At 38.5% G+C, this 20,977-nt stretch overlaps 1 protein-coding gene across 1 annotated transcript in view; it reads left to right on the forward strand.

Moving 5' to 3' along the window:
* TESC (tescalcin) overlaps positions 1 to 12,533 on the forward strand; it is a 51,925-nt gene extending 39,392 nt beyond the window's left edge. Inside the window, exons 3-8 of the mRNA XM_063456970.1 lie at positions 467 to 547; positions 795 to 934; positions 3,306 to 3,367; positions 3,459 to 3,590; positions 10,238 to 10,285; positions 12,148 to 12,533. Coding sequence (XP_063313040.1) covers positions 467 to 547; positions 795 to 934; positions 3,306 to 3,367; positions 3,459 to 3,590; positions 10,238 to 10,285; positions 12,148 to 12,225 — 541 coding nt within the window. The 3' untranslated portion in view covers positions 12,226 to 12,533. The remainder of the gene's footprint in view (positions 1 to 466; positions 548 to 794; positions 935 to 3,305; positions 3,368 to 3,458; positions 3,591 to 10,237; positions 10,286 to 12,147) is intronic.
* Positions 12,534 to 20,977: the final 8,444 nt, after the last annotated feature.

Below are 20,977 nucleotides of genomic sequence, written 5' to 3' on the forward strand. Positions count from 1 at the left end.
GGGATGTGCTTCATCCTAGAGACGCCAGCTAGAGATTGGAAATAAAAATCTGCACACACATTTTATAATTTGCTATAAAAGTATTTTATAATTTGCCATAAAAGTCTAGTTTATCAGAACTGTAAACGTACAGAGCCAATATTTGCATTCCAGTCTGATATAACCAGAGATAATGATCCAACAAAGGAATTTAACTGTTCAGCCCACAATCCACTGCTGACAGTACTTCCTCTCATTCCAATAAATAAAACGATATAAATGTCACTACTATTCTTGATATACAAAACTAAATAACACTCAACTGAAACAAAATAGGACCACAAGTGCTTTAGTAGCTCCCGCAATGTAAGAGCAATGTCCAATCACAACGTGAAAGGTTGACATACGTCATATTTAACTTTCTGTAAAAATAAAATATTCTTTTCTTACAAATCACTAATTCCTTTCTCTCTCTCTATTTTATTAGAAAACATAACTTCGAAAATGTTTCAGATCTGAAAAACAATCCAATTCAATCAAGAATCGTCAATGCCTTTTTTGACAGACGGTAAGATGTTGGTCTCTCAACTTTTTTTAGTTTTGTTTAGTGTTTGGCAGGTAGTTTATTGTCTGTGATATGAAACAAGCCAGGGAGAAGGAGTTCCAGAATTGCGGCATAGTAAATTGTTGGTTATCCATACTATACATGAATATACATGTTTATATATTTGCTGTAGTAATTATTGCTTCTTTGCCTTATTGTGTAATGGTATTTAGTGAAACTACAGTAACACATAAGTACTATTCGGTTTTAGGAACTTGCACCTGGGATCTGCTGGGTTTGTAGAAGAGATAAACTTTGAACAGTTTCTGACCATTATGTCCTATTTCCGCCCCATGGGTGAGAAGAGCGATGAGGAAAATGTGCGTTCCTGCCGGAAATATAAGCTGCGGTGTGAGTATGGTTGCAGGCTGATAGTATATACATCTAGAAACTTAGATGAGAGAGGATGATGAGTCTTGGAGTTATAAAGCAGAATGCCATAGACAAATAGATAGGACAATGCACTTTCAGTAATGTCCAGATCTTTAATCCTAGGACCCAATAGAAGTAGGTAGTGTGACGGACCACCTGGTACCTATGGACTGGTGCAGGGCTCCCATCCACCACATTGCCTTATAAAAGCTGTAATTCAATTAGTTAACCCCTTTCCTGATGTGCCTCTTAGGGAGAGAGAGAATTTATCCATCTAGAAAGCCTTAGGGACTAATAGGAGGCCCTTACAAGCAGAGCACGCCTGACCGGGATATACTCTAAAATCTCATAGAACTATAGATCAGATTGCAGGGCTCCCACAGTCCAGTCAAACTTCAGCAACATAGTTCTCAGCCCCAGTACCACCAAACCGGGCGCTATTTGAAAGTGTGATAGGGGAGGCGGCCAGGTATCCAGCGACACCCAGGACTTGAGGGAGCTCCATGGACCAGACCCGCCAGCAGTCATCGTTTGAGACCAGGACTTTCTATCCAGAGGCCTGGAACTCTGTGTTAGATCGAAGAGTGCTCGCGGCCTGGTCAAACTTTACCTTCGGATTACTCTGGCTAGACATCTGATCAGGCGCTTTTTGAACTGAATACCATATTGGGGCAGAGCTTTCAGGGAAGGTCAATAATTTGGGGATGCTTGAAGAGGAAAGTACACAGGGGACACTGTTGTTAGGTGCCCTGGTGTCTGGTTGTTAATAAAGTTACCTCAGTTGATCAAGTTATGTCCCAGGCACCAAGGTGCCAGCCTGGTAAAACATATTGCATAATGTATTGTTCTCTTGATGACATCTGTATGAAAAGGTGACGCTCACTCAATAAAATGTCCATGTTGTACCCTGCATCAAGCCTGCTATACCCAATATACTTCAGCGTGTGCTCACGTGTAAAAATAATAATAATAAAAAACGTCTATGGGAAACAAGCCCTAAGATCACAGAAGAAAATATCTAAGAATTTGAATTTGTGCCAAACTCCATTAATGCATATTTTTTGTAATCTAAAAAAAAAGGGTGTGGAAAACATATAACAACCATTATTATAAATCAGTATAGCAAATTTCTTAGAAATTTAAGAGGGTAGTCATAGGCCCGGCCGATGTTTCGTATTATTCATCTTAATCCATTGTATGCTTTCTTCTCCTGGTCAGCTGTCGAATCTGCTCTCTTTTATATTGGTCGATGAAATAAATTAGAAGTCAAAACTATTTTAATCCCCCACAAATGTATGAACAGTTACACAGGTTAACTTAAACATAGCAAGTATCACACCAGACATCTGAAATGTATACATAGTAACCAGGACACTGAAATAAAAAAAAAAACTTTCTCCAGATACAGTTCTAAAATGCCAACAAAGTTGGATAGTGATTTATCTCTTTCCCTTGGCATTGCCATCAGATGCCACTGGAATGGACAGTCTAGGTAATACTATGTATATCAAACATGTCTGAGGACAAAATAAGAGAACTTGAGTTTTTTATTTTTGTATTTTTTTCCCCCTGGTTTTGTGCCATTCCCTCTTCGAGCCCAGGTTTTAGAGGGCATGGAGAAATATTTAATACCAGCACACACTAAGCTTTGTTATTCCTTAGGCTAGTGTGTAATATAGATAAAATAGAAAGGTGAACAGCGCTAAAGATCAGAAATTGTACATACGTTTAGTAGAAATACTGGCCAGCGGAGTAACTTTAAAAAAAGGAGAAACAAAGATACAAATAATGGTACAGTATGTATGAACGATATAATTCCACAAGAACAAATGGGTTATATTCACACTCACACTTTGAGGAGCTATATCAGCTCGGTGTTAAGAGCTTGGACGGAATAATCCCCGTCTATGGATTTATATACTAGAGCAACGACCTGCTCTAGTTTGGAGAATTTCAGGTGGAATAATCCCCACCTCGGGATATAGTGGACCCAGGTATAGCAGCAAAGCAGTATTAAATAGGAAGGAGGACAAAAAAAAATGACTGGATAGTTTAAAAATTATTATATATACTTTAATACAATAAGTAAAAAGTGAATAATACACTATAAAACCAGTCCTGTATAAAAGTCCAAAATTCTTCCTCACTTGACGCGTTTCGCCGAAGCTTTCTCAAAAGTGAATGCCAAGTTCAATGCCTAGTGTGTAATATAAACTGGTACAAGAGTGCTTATTGTAGGACATGGGGAAGATAGGTACAAGTTTAATCCATAGGATCTTTTGTGACATTCTTCTATTTTTTTTTTAAATCCATGCATTTGACACCATGTAAAATTGTTTTCTATTTGCAGTTCTTTTCAACATGTATGATACGGACAATGACAGCAAAATTACGTTGGATGAATACAGAAACGTATGTTTTATATTCACTTGTTCTTTAAATACTATTCACATTCTGTATGTATGAAACTGGTCAGATCCTTACGTGCTTCTGCCTGTTGCAGGTGGTGGTAGACCTGTTAACCAGAAGTCTCTCTGATGGTCTCAGTGAAAATGTAAACAATCAAACGGAATTGGCCAAGTCTATCGCAGACGGAGCAATGTTGGAAGCTGCCAGCTTGTGTGTGGGGCAAATGGTAATCATATTTACTTACATATCACAGTTTTATTTCATGGGGCAGGAACGGTACTTGGTTGGTAGAGCTATGCTCATGGTTTGATTAATGACACAATTTTTAACCACCACCGAGAAGCTTAAGGTAGTTACAGCTGCAGATTGGATCCCTTGATTACATGGCTGAGAATCAACACCGTAACGCACAAAATACCTATTACAGGGGAGACCAAATATAAAGTCTCAGCTGCTGTTAGATTGCAGTTTACTACCCAGCCCATTTCTGACAAAGGTATAAAATCTATACACATCATTTAAGTTGAAACTGCACTGTTTACTGCACCAATTCAGTGCTATAAACTGATTTATTCAGATATGGAACAAGGTCAGAAGCGGGCAACCTACAACATTTCAGCATTTCTGCTTTTATCATCTTATCAAATTAAAGTTAGATTGGATGTATATTTACACACATATTTAAAATGACAGTAACAAAAACAAAAACAAATTAAGAAAGGCATATATAATAAAACATTTAAAAGGGGTTCTCACACAAAATACATTGTAAATAGTTACAATCCTATACGCATAAAGATTGTAGTGAATCAATGCAATATTATTAAGGTAAGTAAAAATACCTCGGTAGAAACACTGGGAAAAATCATAGTGCGCTAGATAACAAGGTTTCGTTTTATGTGCATATTGTCAATGTAATCAGGAAACAAACCAATAGAGATTAACAGAAATAACAGAGGTCAGATTTCTTATTAAGCCATTTTGTGCCATGTGTCAAGAGTGAAAATCTAGTATTTTCCAATTCTCTGTCATAATGTAAGTGTTCTTATCCCCCGCTTTGGTTGTGGTACATGTTCGGCTATCTTAAAACAAAATGGAGTATTTACATTGAGTGAAATGGGATGATCAGCATTTTTAGTGCAAATTGAGAGTTATTTGCAAGAGTCCCGCATCTTCTTGGTAGTTTTCCCACAATTCAACATTTCAGCAAATATATGACGTGTAAACTCACATGCTTGTAATTCCATGATGGGGAATTTCTGACCAGTGTTAGGATGGAGAAAATGGTCTCTTTTTATGACAGAAATTGGTGCACCAACATTGAGGTTGTGAAATGTGCTATATACTAGCATGGATAGAGATTCTGGGATTTATTTAAAAGGTGATCAATGCAGCCCAGGAGTGGTACACATTAAACATATTTCCAATATATAATTTTTTTTTAAATGTCCCAAGTGTACATGAACACAATTAAGTTTGAGACAAGTTCAAACATTAAACCATGTATATGTGAACATTCATAGCAGTGTATCCTTATACAGAAGAGCAGTTGTGAGTTTACGTTAGGACGATGTGCCATGCATGTTTTAGAGAATGATTTGCTTATCATACATATCTTTGCATCTTGTGATTGAGTCCCCAGATGCTGAACTTAAACTTGTCTTCCATTGCAATTATTTTTGTGACATTTCAGAGTTTAACATAAGCCATAAGGGGGAGGGAGGGAGTAGGGTTACAGAAGAAGGAAAGTGGGAGAGGGGGAGGGGGTAGAGTTCATACATTTATCAAGTCTTTGGCAACATTACTCGGTTTGTACAGTGAGTTTTAAGTGTACTTTATATTTAACTGCTCCTCATCGGCTGTTCTCCACTTAGGGGGATTTTGGCTGCTCTATTCCTCTCATCCGTTCCAGATACCCAGTATCCCCAATCTCTTGCCGGTTTCTTCTCACACCCTTGTATCGTATAAGCTATTCTTTCGTATAAGCTAATAACATCTAATTTTTGTTTGACAACTGTTATGGAGGGGATTGTCTTGCTTTTCCAATGGAACGCTACAGTGACTTTTGCTAGCGTAAGTACATTTATAATCACCTTACTATGGGGATGTCCTGTTAGCTCAGGGATCATGTGCAGAAGGCAGTATTCTGGTCTTTGCGGTAGGCGAACATGTGCCGTGGTTAGGACTAATGACCTCACTTGCTCCCAGTATCTATCTAAGTCAAGGCATTCCCAAAACATGTGCAACATTGTCCCCGCCCCCTTTTCACACCTCCAACAGAGCTCAGACGTCCCCTGGTACATGCGAGCTAACCTACGCGGTACTAGGTACCACCTCATAGCTATTTTGCAGTATGATTCCCAAAGCGATAGGCTCCTAGAGGCCTTTTTCATAATCGCCATTGCTTCGTGCCATTGTGATATGGGAATTTATTTTCCCAATTCCTCCTCACACTGAGACATGTATGACAGTTTCACTTGGGCCGGTTCCCACAAGAGGGCATTATAGCAGAGGGATAGCGGCTTTACTTGTTTAGGCAACAAAACCTGAGTGAGAAGCATTACCTCTGTTGGAGACGTTGTCTGGGAGTGTGTGAGTCTGGTTGCCAGTATGTTTTTCACCCTCGATGAGAGAGAGTATTGCATTTGGAGGGCCGGGAATACTCTTATGCTGTCTCCCTCCATTAGATCTTGTACTGTGCGCACCACCTTTTCCGCCCATGTCTTAATTGCTAAGTCCGGCGAGAGGGTTGCCAGGGACTCCAGCAGGGCCGCTCGCAGCAATGCGTCTGTGGCTAGGATGCTTGGGCTCCAGGATACCCAAGCAACATTGAACATAAAAAAAACAACAAAAACACAGACATTGCATTCCTGCAAATAGAACATATACAATTGTTTGAATCTAATTGAACCTTAAAGGTGTCTTTATGAATCAGACAGATAGGACAGCAAAGAGTGTATTGAAACACACAGCATAAAACAGCTAAAAAGGGAAAACCTGGATAGGTGTAGAACAAAAATGTTGCTTCATGTCCATTATCTCCAGGGTATTATGTTTCTGGGAGGAATGTCATAATGTCAGCACCCTAGCCTGTTTAACAGGTTTCAATGCTACTGCTGAGCCCAGTTCATCATTAAGAAATACAAACTGTAGATTGTATATCTACAAAAAGTAGTTATACACCCATAAAAACATGCATGCCTTTATTTATGCATTTTTCTTTTTGGGGATGTATGTAAAAACAGCTTGCAAAAGCTGCCGATCAATTGTCTGCAGCCATTGCAAGTCCTTCCCTTGTTTCCCAGACCTGACTTTTTGTGGCTATCACAGATTTCCCAATGCAGTCTTTGCAAGGCAGGTGATCTGAGCAATTGCTGCCTCTTGAGTTTATCTCTATTGAGCTGAACAACCAGGAATGGTTGTTTGATAGTCAGAGGGATGTAACAGGTTAATTTATTTAAAAATGTTTTTTTGTAGATTGCAAGTAAGAGGACACAGTCTTCATGCATTGCAGGAAACTGGTTCATGGATTGCAGGATAAAACTTACAAGGAAAATTTAAAGGATCTTAACATGTATAGCTTGGAGGAAATACGAGACAGGGGGGATATGATAGAAACATTTAAATACATAAAGGGAATCAACACAGTAAAGGAGGAGACTATATTTAAAAGAAGAAAAACTACCACAACAAGAGGATATAGTCTTAAATTAGAGGGGCAAAGGTTTAAAAATAATATCAGGAAGTATTACTTTACTGAGAGGGTAGTGGATGCATGGAATAGCCTTCCAGCTGAAGTGGTAGAGGTTAACACAGTAAAGGAGTTTAAGCATGCGTCGGATAGGCATAAGGATATCCTAGCTATAAGATAAGGCCAGGGACTAATGAAAGTATTTTGAAATATTGGGCAGACTAGATGGGCCGAATGGTTCTTATCTGCCGTCACATTCTATGTTTCTATGCACAATGCACTTGAAGCAGGCTGCATGGCTTTAGGGGTCTAGAGTGTCCCTTTAAGTAAATCTATTACACTGTATTAATCAAAGCAGTAATTGTTCTGGCAGTGTGTTTACAACTAAAAATTACTAGTAGATGAGAAAAATATTACTTCATGTGCTTGTTCTTCTGTATTCTCTGTAGGGGTACATGGTGTTAGTTCATTACAGAGCTTGCACACACTATCCACAGATTTCAGAGAGCACGGCACAAGGGTTTTGTGTGGTGTGAGTTCATATGATATTCTTCTGCTGATATGAAATGGTGAAAATATGAACATGTGCAGGGCTGATGTCATGCAGACATGCTCAAAGCTTCTTAATTAATTTCTGTAGGAAAAAAAGGATTGGCTAATGTAATGGCTGTGCTTCATTGTTTTGGAGTTTCAGAGGAGCTGCTTTAGAACCTGCAGAAAACAACCATCCAACCAAACGATGTTATATTCTGTGTTAGTGTACAAACATAACAGACCATTAGATAGATGCATTAAATAATTACATTAAATATGTAGTATGGAGAGTGATTTCAGCTTTGAGTGACCCAGTGTTTTCTTGACATGGGGTCCAGAGATAGGCAACCTTCGGCACTCCAGATGTTGTGGACTACATCCCCCATAATGCTCTTACACCCATAATGCTGGCAAAGCATCATAGGAGGTGTAGTCCAAAACATCTGTAGTGCCGAAGGTTGCCTATGCCTGGCACATGTAATATATCTTGACAGTCCTTGCAAGTCATCTGTCATTTAGCATGTAAACTTTACGTCCACTCTACTGTTAGATATCTTGTGATATATGTCTTGTGTTTAACTAGGAAATGGGAGATACGGTACAAATCTCTCTATATATAATATAAATATATATAAAGCACATATACAGCATAATTTCATAAAAGTAAGCCATTTAAAAACAATATACATTCTACTGACACAAAGTTCTTTTTAAAGGGTTAAGGGTTTGTCCTTGAACATGAAATCCATTACTACAATGAGATTGTTATGGTTTACCAACTGAAAAAACATTTGTCCCTTGACATATATTGCAGAGTTGCTATGTCAAGTATTAAGTTGCTGGAGCCTCTCCTCTCTTTACAAAACAAATATAAAAGAATATAAAGTGGATCACTTTGTGAAATTGTGAACTAATAAAAGTTTTAACAGTACAATAAAATCTGTCAGTATGTCAGTTCTTTACATTTTTCACTTTGAATTGTAAAGTCATAGAAATGACCTATTTGTGGCTTGGTTTTTTTATATATAAATTGTTCTTTTTATAATGTAAACATTAATTCAGTAATATATTTAAGATAAGTAGACAGATAAAAAATTTTATTACAAAAACACTAGTACGAAATGCAAATAACACAGGGAATTTTTTTTTAATTTTTTTTAGTGTTTTCGATTAAGCAGACAGAAATCAAGGACTGTCAAAGGTATCAGAATAATGAGGCAGCAATCATTGCTCATTCTGCTGTAGTTACCCTTAAAATTTAAATATGCTAAGGCTAAAAAACAACTTGCCTAACTAAGCCATAAATATATCGGCTGTTCGTCCACCTCTGATCATTTAATGAACCTTGAAACCTATAATACATTGTCAGATGCACTTTATATTCCACTTAAAGTAGTTTACTCAATTTTCTGCTCTATAAAACAGCTATTGTTGATGTCTGCGTGTCTATAGTGATTATTAGAAAATAGGTTTTTGTACAATTTTAAAGAATTGTGCTAGGCTAATGACTGTGCTATTGATTTGGTTTATATTTTTGTTTTTATTTAAAGATGTAACCTTATTTCAGTCTGCTGAAGAAAGACTTATGACTCACATTCCAATTATTAAAATGTATGACTGTGGTTCCAAGAAGCTACAGTGCCTATAGCATATGCCAAAACTTGATTTGACAGACAGATTCAGCAGGTTTTGAATGCTGGGACTAAATGCTCACAATCAGAAAGGGAGTGGTATGGTTGAAATACATGGTATGCATAATGAGTATGTAGAAAACGATTTATGGTAAAAACAGAGAAATTTCATGGGGCATGTAATAAAATCACATGTTATCCTATATAACTTTCTTAACTGTAACTGTAAGGAAGGGGTGCCCAAAAGGTAGATCTGCAAATGTTGTCAGTCTAAAGGCATGCAAAGCATCATGGGAGTTGTAGTTCTAAAACATCTGGGGATCTACCTTTTGGGCAGAAAAAGGGGGGACCTTAATATCACTAGGGACTACAATGTTAGGAATACAACAACTTGTATTCCTAATGCTATAGTGTTCCTTTAAAGCAATATATATATATATATATATATATATATATATATATATATATAGAATGTGGAATTGGTACCATCTCAATCAGGGATGCTTCTAATATGGGTTTTTGTATGCACCTATAAAACAGCTTGTACCAAAATTAATTTAACTTTGGAAAACCCCTATTAGGGCATACAATCATAATAAAGGTTTACACTTAACTACAAAAAGCAAAAAAAAATTAAATTTTTATGTTCAAGTTAAAAATAACTGTTACACCATATATTTGCAGAGTGAGTTTTTGCAAAAAATGTTCACAGTGAAATAATTTGTCAGGAATCCAGATGTGATCAATATTTAAAACAATTACTCTCTTCGGAATGGATATATAATTTAATATACGTATAATGTAAACCAAGTACAATACACTGCAAAGTAACGTGATTAAGCCTCACTGCCTCAGCAGGATGATGATACTGAAAATCAGATAGCTCTTGGTACAAAAAATAAAATAACAGTTCACATATTAGAGTAACATTACCTTATCAATACTTTAGTCTTTCAAATTCAAACATTTCCACGCTAATTCTTTCAATACAAACATGTATTTTTTCTACATTAACAGGAGCCAGACCAGGTATATGAAGGTATCAATTTTGAAGATTTCCTTAAGGTAATTAAAAAAAAAAAAAAAAAAAGAGTTGCTGATAATGTAATAGTGTCTAGCTCAATGTATCCCTTTTGTTTCTGTACTGCCAATAATTATCACCACCCCCCTCCCATCACATTCTCAAGACCCTGGTAATTGATTAGCTGCACTGGTGTACTTTACCATTGAGCTTTTGCCATGCATTTATAACAAAAGTATTTATTAAACTCAATTTCTTAAATTTACTTTTAATGTATTATGTTAACCGGAGTTTGTTCCACCATGTTTTAAGGGTTTCATATATATAACTATAGTATGTATATCTGTAAAATATAAATATATATATTTTTTTGAAGGTCAGTACTTTGAGCACTGTATATACCTCATCTGTCAGTCTGGGTCTGGGGCACAGAATGGGTTAATGGGTAATGGGTTAGTGATTTTGTGATTACCATGGTTCTGGGCAGGAACTGCAGTTAGCAACATATCTCACTGAGTCACAGTACTGGAAGCCCCTGATTTAAATGACATTTGGTTTGTCATATCTCTGAGGCTGACTGAAGGGTTCCAGATAAAATTAGTATGGGTGTATGCATAAGAAAAGGCCGCAGCTAGCATTGATAGGTTAGCATCAAAAGATACAAAGTTCACCTTATGCTAAGAATAAATGTTCCCTAACAAACCCTATGTGAAACATGTCCATTATCGTAGCAAAACCCTGCTCTGAGTGTAATAAATAATTCATGTTCAACAAAACACATTTGAGAGATAGAACTAAATGTTTAAGTGTAGATGTTATTCTAATGGTAATTTAATAAAGAGATCATTGTAAAAGTATATAAACTCATTAATTAAAAAATAAATTAATATATTGCTTTTTCTCACACTTCACCAAATAATCATAAACCATAATTAACCTGACAACAAACTTCAAACATATTATTAAGTGCACATGGTATATAAAATTCTCAAAAGTGTTTATAGATGCATAGCACACAATGAATGACGTAAGGGAGATCTCAGACCATTTTAACAAATTACCCAATTCCCACTGGGCACCACATCTGCTGCCTATCCGCTTTTCTTGAGCAAGGGATTGCTCTATAGCGCAAAGGGTGCTCAGCTGACACTCTCAGCCAATGATTGTGGTCCTGCTTTACTCTAAGCATGGACATCCTATTGTGAGATGGCACCAGGGAATTCCTGGCACCATTAACACTACTTTGAAGTGTAGTAGTTATGGTACTTGCAATGTTCCTTTAAATACTGCAAAAGTGCTCTCCATATTAAAACTTTTAAAGCACACCTGAAATTCTTTCCAAAAATATTCTCAACATATATTTCTATGTAACGTAGTTAAGAGAAACCATTACGCTTAGCAATGGTCAATACAATGTACTTGAAGTTTTTAGAGTGATATATACTGTAAGTGTGTCACTTTAAATAAAATAGTAACATCAATGACATTTGAAACAAACATACTATAAAATCAAAGATAATTGAACACAATATACTATTAAAAAAAAAAATATATATATATACTTGGAAAAAAAAACAAACAAACAAATCAGAGGCAATTATATGCTTGATGAAACATACTCAATACTTGATATACTCTTACAAGCCAGCTAAAGGTTTTCTGCTGGTTAGAAATGCATTGTTAATGGCTACTCGACTCCTGTCCCTGGCAGGACTACAATTTACATTTTAAGGCATAGAAACGTAATTTAATTGTACAGTCTGTTAATAAACTGAGAATAAAACTGGTTCTGTATTTCCAATATATATATATATATGTTTAATATTTCTCCCCATGCAAGTGGGTGATGTATTAAATCTGTTCTCAGTTCGGGCATTATATAAATATATATTTATTTATTTTACAGATTTGGGAGCGTATTGATATTGAAACTCAGATGCACGTCAGATTCCTAAATCTGGATACGTTACCATCCTGCCACTGATGACAACTACTTACACATTTTGGGGATAGTCTAAGGATGATTACTCACACATTGTAATGAATCAATTATTTAAAAAAAACACTATAGGGTCATAAACACAAATGTGTATATTCCTGACCCTATAGTGTTAAAACCACCAATGTAAAATGTACCTTATCTCCAGCTTTGCATGGGTCTGCTGGTGCTTGCCCTGCCCTGATCCGCCTCCTTGGTGACAATCAGAATTGATGATCTTAGCCAATCCAATGTGTTCCTATAGGAAAAGCATTAGATAGGCTGAGATCTTCAAGGAGACGAGGCGAGACCAAACACCGGCTTGGCCAATCAGCATCTCCTCATTGAATCAATGCATCTCTGTGGTCTATGGGGAAAGTTCAGTGTCTTCATGCAGAGCATGGAGCACTGCCCCAGGAAGCACCTCCAGCGGTCATCTGAGCAGTGGCCACTGGAGGGGACCCTAGGGAGCAAAAAGTCTGCAGAGACTGACTACACTCACCAGGAGAGCTACATTAAGCTGTAGTTGTTCTTGTGACTATAGTGTCCCTTTAAAGAATTAGAAAAAAACAAAAATATAAAATTTAGCGCTTAAAATATGATTACAGTCCAATGGCAGCTCAATCACAGAGTCTTTCTTTCCCAGTTAAAAGCTGGATAAAACAGGGGTAGGTGCAGCACCTAAATAATTCTTATTTGGATATATGCAACAACAAAAAAACCCCAAAAGAAGCCAATAGTGTAGTATATTAAAACTGTAGTTGGTATAAATCAGATAAAAATGTGCACTCACACTTTTATGGAGCGTTAATGCAGCCCCAACTTATGCGCCTTTATAGAAACACTATAATATTATTAATACAAATGTGAATTCCTAATATTGTAGTGTCACCGTGTAGGTGACCGACCCGCCCCCTGCAACAGTTAAAAAGGTAGTTTCATTACCTCTTGTCCCCTGCTGCCCTGCTCTCTCCATTGACCCCACCTCATTGACTGAAATCATCAAGACTTGAAATATTGGAAGGCAGGCGCACATGCGCAGCAAAATGGTGCCTCTATAACATTATTTGATATGACACCGCAGGAGTTTATCTCAGTGTGACAGCAACTAAACGTTTTTAAAACCGGCAATGTTCTCAATTGCAGGGTTAAAACTACATGGACATGGCACTTTACCTAGATGAAGTGGTCTGTGTGCCTATATAGCATCTCTTTAGTGGTGATTGGAAAACATCTTTAAAATACAGTGTGTGCGGGTTATGGTGGTCTGGAAGTGTTCAAGTAAAAAAAAAAAAAAAGATAATTAAAATTTTGTTCACTTTGCAACATGGGTTATCAGAAATAACTGTTCTGTGGTTCTCTCAGGAATGGATGAGACAATCTAAAATGGAAGTATGCGTATATTTTTATTTTTTAGAAAATTGCATATTTTAATTTTAACAAAGCTATATTAGCTTGGATCTTGCATAAAATGTATTTCTGGTTTACTGTAATAAACACCAAACTGTTTGGACTTATATGATTTGCCCAGTTTGTACCCTTTCCCCATTATTACCAAGGAAAAGATGCTCATAAATATAACACATTCACAAACAATCTGTCTGGGCCACACATTTGATGTAGATTTAATGATCTAGTGCAGTCTCAATCCAAATAATATAGGCTGGGCACTCGTTTGACATAGTACAACTGAATCGGGAAACTATGTTCATTTAGGAGATACACCACATACAGTTTTTCAAAATGTTTTCATGTAAAGAAAAGTCAGAGAAATGGACTGAAATGTTGTGTATTGTAAATGTAACAGTTTGTAAACCTATATTCTTTGGTACCAAACAGATACGCAAGATCACCATTAAATCACATGATCTACCTGATATTTCATCAGGCAGATCCAGTTACATTATACAATAATAGCCTGCTATGTATTAGACTTGGAAGTGAGATTATTACATAAGACTAATTATTAGTAAATTTGTTAAAAGAATATTTAGTAAAAACATTCTTCCAATATGGCACTTTTAAAATACTATAATATTGGATACATTATTAAAATGATTTTTTCAAAATATAAAAACCAAAACAAATACCATATATATATATACATACATACATATACACATACGCCCAGTAAATTAAAATATTTTATTTAAAAAAAAAAAAAATAAAAGCTTATCCAAAACAATATTAAATCAAGGCTATAATTAGCCAGGCTTGAAATGAGCAAGTTGTGATTGAACATTACAAATCTCAAAGGAATTCTGTATTGAGTTAGTTAAAACTACACCACAGAAAAACAAGAGTGTGAAGCTCTAGGTGGAGTATGCCGTTTCTGCATGTAAAGGAATGATATTAATTCACACAGGGTACAGGGTTTTGGGTTTCTTTATCAGCTATTAAAAATGTGTTGATGTTTTTCTTACCAAAAACATTTAACAGTGTTGAAAACCAGACAATAGAACTCCTATTTCAAAGCAGGTAATGATGCTTGGCAATTACACACTACTAGATGCTAGTGCTACTTTCTCTAGATTGACATACATTAACCTTGAGCATAGCATGGAAAATAGGTGGAGCATTTGAAGAGTATATATACCGAGTTATAGCAGGCACAGAAACACCATCCATTCTAGCATGATATATGATATGTCCCTGAGAACGGGTACATGTCTAAAAACAAACAATACAAACCGATGTCTACGATTATACTTTTATTTTTGGCAACAGACGTTTGCAAAGCAGCTAGAACACAGGTTGACCTTTGTTTACAGGTTCGTAGGAGCAATGGCCATACACTGCCAATATTTTAAACTGTCAGCACCAGGCACTCAATCATTGCACCTCCTGGTGACCTTACTTGACAGAATTTATTTTTGAAGACAGCTGAACCTCCCTCCTCCGACTCTTTGATTAATCGTTGTTTTCCGTAGTTAACACTTATTGTATTCAGGGAAGAAACATATCCCTTAAATGGGTTGACATCCAGAAATAGCTTGGCATGGGTTTAAAAGATTTAGCAGTTCAGTCGATCTAATTTTGAGCTATTTTTATTATTCTGTGCCTTTAATCTGCATTTCAGATAAGTTTGCAGTTCATCTTAAAACAGGACATTTGATTGCAATAGAGTATGAAGATGTATGTAATGTTCTTTTGAACTCTATATCTTAACTAACAGATCATCCTGGCTTTGTATGCCCATTATTTTTAAACCTCAAAGATTAACCACTTCCTAAAACATAAGCGTTCACGGTGACTGAGTGGCTGCACATCTGCTTATCTTAAAGCGAACACTCAGTAAGTTGGCAGTAAAGAGAGCACTAACATGCAGAATGACCATCACTTGGCAGCATAAATATTTGTGTTTTGAAGGCATGACACAGGGTTGGTGATTCTGAATGTATTTTGGATACGGAGCGATCCATGGTTTGACTATTCAGACAAGTTGGCTGCCCATTGAACCAGGAAACTGGGAATTAGGGCAATCAACAATAAAGTATATAACAACTTGGAGGGAAATAAACAAACATAAAACCCCAAAATCACAGAAATAGCTATTATGATGCTGGTGGATTACTGAACTCATCATACTCGATACACAAATAAGATGAAACATTTCTCACGGCCAATCTACCTGTGTGAATGAACATAGTATGAAGAAACACAGTTTCTATGTACATTTATTCTGTAGACTTTGTTTAAATGGGCCTCTTTGCTCTATAAATCAAGATGTATACAAGTCTTCAGCCATGTTTTACTGGAAATCAAATACTGTAGCAGAACTGCAGTCTAAAAATGTTACAAAGCATCAATCTGGCATATTGAAAACAGGCGTATCCACAAAAAGTGGAGATGACAAAGTGAGATCGATGTATGCATTAAAGTCATTGAAATGCAGGCTCTGCTATCAAAATTTCCATCAAACCTATTTTGTCTCCAGCAGCTTGCTGCTACCTCCATCAAGATAGTTGTTGAAGGGGAGATTGGAAAGTGAACACTTAACTTGCCATGGGTTATGAGAGCTCGACCCAAGAATTAAGAGCCTGAAGATGCAGACTGTAGAATATTGCATATTCTATGTTTCTATTGATTATATATATGGATGTGTGGATTGACATAAGTAACAGATGGTATCAATAAGTCACAAGGCTTTCTTTGTCCGAGAGCTCTGGAATGTGGATTTGGGGGTCTTGTCCTTATATGGCAAGAGTTATGCTCTGACGTCAGTATGGGCACTTCTATATAGTTAAAATAGAAAGGTGAACAGCGCTAAAGATCAGAAAATGTACATACGTTTAGTAGAAATACTGGCCAGCGGAGTAACTAAAAAAAAAAGAGAAACAAAAATACAAATAATGGTACAGTATGTATGAACGATATAATTCCACAAGAACAAAGGTGTTATATTCACACTCACACTTTGAGGAGCTATATCAGCTCGGTGTTAAGAGCCTGGACGGAATAATCCCCGTCTATGGATTTCTTGAGGTTCAAGACCGTTGGTGAATTTATAGGTGTAAGTATTCGTTATATGAAAAACAAGAGTAAAATACGCCACATGGTATAGTACGTAAATAAAAATATCGTAGTAAAAGTAGATGATCCTACTTACATATACTAGAGCAACGACATGCTCTAGTTTGGAGAATTTTAGGTGGAATAATCCCCACCTCGGGAAATAGTGGACTTTAATACAATAAGTAAAAAGTGAATAATAGGGGCGGAGCCTAGCAGCCGGGCTGAACGGACGCATGCTGGTGGAGCTCCTCACAAAAAGCCAGAAATAAGCCTAAATAACGAAATTACATCCTACAACTGCCTACTTTTCAGCCCCTGTACAGAGGACTTACCACAGTGTAAGTGCGTCCGCAAAGCCGCGGCAACCCACAGCGACGACGTACTGGGGATCGACCTGAGGCCTACAGGCGGCCTACCCAGCCGGCACGGGGGAGGCGGCCGATCCCTCTGCTAGCTGCTGCCAATCTCCTTGGAGGTCTCCCCGACACACACTCACCCCCCCCCCCCCCGCCGGAGAGGGACATCCCGGCTCAAGCCTAGGCACGGCAACGAAATCAACTCACCGACACTGCTGGTCTGGTGTGCCACATCATGGCGGACGCCACGTGCCAGCCAGAACGAAAATTCACACTGCCGCCACTTTCGGATCGTCTGGACCGACTGCTAGCCGCTTTCTGGGCAAAGCTCTCCGCTCCAGCAGAGACACAAGCAGCACCCCCCTCCCAGGTCACCAAGCCACAACCCGCAGCTCCAGAAAGGGGCCACACTAAAGCCTGGAAAGCTGGAAGGAGAAGGCGGGAAACCAGACGCAAGTACCAACGGGTCGGCGACAGACCACCAGCGGTGAGTCACCTAACTAAAAGGCGACATACCCCAGGTCTGCCCGCTTACACCCCCCCTTCACCCAAGGTGATCACTACCCCTCCCAAGCTAAGAAGCCTTTGCTTAATAAGAAAGGGGCGCGAGAGGGTATCTCCTTGCCACACTGCCCAGACAGAGTGTCCCAGCCACCATCAGCTTTACAACCCTTGCCTGAGACAACAAGCCCACGACAGGCTTACTACAAGTCAGGGGACTCTAGCCACCATACCCCCAGACTCCAACCCGGTTGGGAACTTGAAGGACATCAAAAGCGGGGACCACTGCCTCACCACAACTGACACAGACCCGGATGAGGGCAGGAGATGGGGACATACCACACGCTCGGAACGCAGCAGGGCTGCCCCAGATAAATCCCGCAACCAACCCCGAGCAGAGCCCAGACAGGGAATCGGGTGAAGAACCTCATAAGCAAAGGACAGCCGGATTAATAGATGCCGACCGCAAGCTACCACAGCCGATGACTAGCAAATATAAAACTGGACATTAACAATAGCAAATGTTTAGCTTTCACCATGTCTACATCATCTTGCCTTCCCCACTTGCACCTGCATAGCCCAGCATTTAGACATGAATACATAGTGTATATGATGTATATCAAGACATAAAGTGATCATAGCTCACGGTCTAAACATGCACCTGCGAATGTTTGCCTAGACGTTTAAATGCATTAACCACCATTGATAGTACTACTTCATCTGCATAGATAGCATCTAAAAAAGCATAAGCCTACATGAAAGCTAAACCTGGCGAGCTCAGTAACGCGCTGCCCCTTGAGGGCTACTCTTAAGCAGGGTGGAGAAATCTGCACCTGACACTCTCTCACATAAGCCTGTCATTTAATAATCGTATTAAGCATGTATAATCTACCTTTTACTACCGTAGGATCTCTAGCCTGAAATGTTTTAAGTCTTACAATACAATATATGAATCAGCCTGTTTCTTTAAACACAAAAAAAGTGCAATTGTTACACATGTCATAGCACTGTATGCAAATGTTTGACCATTATAAGCTTGCAGACGCTGTCGTGGCTAAGCAAGCCTGTTTGTTACTCTTTTATTGCACACTAAAATAAAGAATTTAAAAAAAAAAAAAAAAAAAAAAAAAAAAAGTGAATAATAAACTATAAAACCCCTGTTTCTCCTGTCTGTTCAGGTCTAGAGGTAACCACAGTGGGTGCTTATTCTCGCATTACCCCCCCAGTACGCTATGGTGGGGCTCCTGAGAAGTGTCGTGGTTTTTTAACCCCTTAAGGACACATGACATGTGTGACAATCATGATTCCCTTTTATTCCAGAAGTTTGGTCCTTAAGGGGTTAAACCAAATTAGTATCCACTTTGAATTGCAACCTCGCTCTTATCCTACAGATAGGGCAAAAGTAGGATTTATTATCACCCTACTCATTGAGAAAGCTCTGAGATGGGCCAACCCACTATGGGAGAACGATAACCCATTAGTTTATAACTATAACGCATTTGTAGCTGCTTTTAGAAGAACATTTGACCCTCCAGGTAGAAAGGTTAATGCAGCCAGATTACTGTTGCGCCTGAGACAGGAGAACCGAACACTGGTGGATTATGCACTAGAGTTCAGGTCTCTGGCGGCAGAAATCAAGTGGAATGAGCAGGCGTATATGGATGTATTTTTGAATGGCCTATCTGATGTAATCCTTGATGAGGTTGCTACCAGAGAACTCCCTGTGAATTTAGAGGATTTAATTTCGTTCATCTCTCGTATAGATGAACGTCTAAGAGAGAGACAGAACACTCGAGAGAGGAACCAGAGACCTTCTTTTAGGTTAGCTCCTGCTTTTCCAAGTCCTGACGCCACGATATCTTTGCTTACTGAACCTATGCAGATAGGGTATACCCGCCTCTCTGAGGAGGAAAGACAGCACAGGAGAAGAGAGGGTTTGTGTATGTATTGTGGAGCCAAGGGTCATTTACTCTCGAACTGTTCTAACCGCCCGGGAAACGCTCGCACCTAAGTCCCTCTAGAGGACAGGCCTTGGGTGTTTCTATTTTGTCCTCTACTCCTAATTATAAGGATCACAGGCTTCTGCTACCAGTTTCCTTAACTTGGGGGAAGGAAGTAGTAAGGGCTATGGCATTGATAGATTCCGGTGCTGCTGAGAATTTTATCGACCAAGCCTTTGCTAGTAAGAACAATTTTCCATCCCAGCTAAGGGAGACACCCTTGGCCGTTGAGGCCATAGATGGTAGACCACTACTAGACCCTGTTATCTTTCGTGAGACTGTACCCATTGATTTAAATGTTGGTATCCTACACGTGGAGAATTTATCTCTTCTGCTCATTTCGTCTCCTTCCGTTCCCATAGTTCTGGGGTACCCATGGTTGAAAAAACATAACCCTATTATCGATTGGGAGTTAGGAGAGATACTCTCGTGGGGCCAGGGCTGCCAGGATCGGTGTTTGTGCAAGGTTTCTCCATTAGCTAATATTAACATACCGGAGAATCCTACTCAGTCCACAGAAAGACAAATACCAGACCTTTACCTAGACTTAAGGGCAGTGTTTGACAAGAAGAATGCAGATTCTTTGCCTCCACACAGGTCATTTGACTGTAAGATTAAGCTGCTACCCGGCACTATGCCTCCGAGGGGCCATGTATATCCTTTGTCTGTTCAGGAAAACTCGGTTCTAGAGGAGTATATTCGGGATAATTTAGAAAAGGGATTCATCAGGAGGTCTTCTTCTCCGGCCGGGGCTGGGTTCTTTTTCATTAAGAAGAAGGATGGCACGCTGAGACCTTGTATCGATTACCGAGGCTTGAATAAAATAACTGTCAGAAATGCCTATCCTATCCCACTGATTACCGAGTTATTTGATCGTCTTAAGGGCTCCAAAATCTTCACCAAGTTAGATCTCAGAGGGGCTTACAATTTGGTGAGAATCCAGCAAGGTCACGAGTGGATGACGGCATTCAATACCCGGTATGGCCATTACGAATACACTGTTATGCCATTTGGACTATGCAATGCTCCTGCAGTATTTCAAGACTTGATTAATGAGGTACTTAGGGAGTTTCAGCATGATTGTGTTATTGTTTACCTGGACGACATACTAATACACTCTAAGGAGATTGAGACTCACCATAGACAGGTCAGAAAGGTATTACACAAGCTGCTGCAACATGGTCTATATTGCAAATTGGAAAAGTGCAGTTTTGATCAGTCTCAGGTAGACTTTCTTGGATACGTGATTTCTGGGGAGGGTTTTAAAATGGATCCTGTAAAACTCCAATCTATTTTAGACTGGCCCTTGCCCAAAGGACTCAAGGCTATCCAAAGGTTTATTGGTTTTTCCAACTACTATAGGCGCTTCATTAAAGGATACTCCTC

Source organism: Pelobates fuscus, chromosome 5 (genome assembly GCF_036172605.1).
Source record: "Pelobates fuscus isolate aPelFus1 chromosome 5, aPelFus1.pri, whole genome shotgun sequence".
Taxonomy (NCBI): Eukaryota; Metazoa; Chordata; class Amphibia; order Anura; family Pelobatidae; genus Pelobates; species Pelobates fuscus.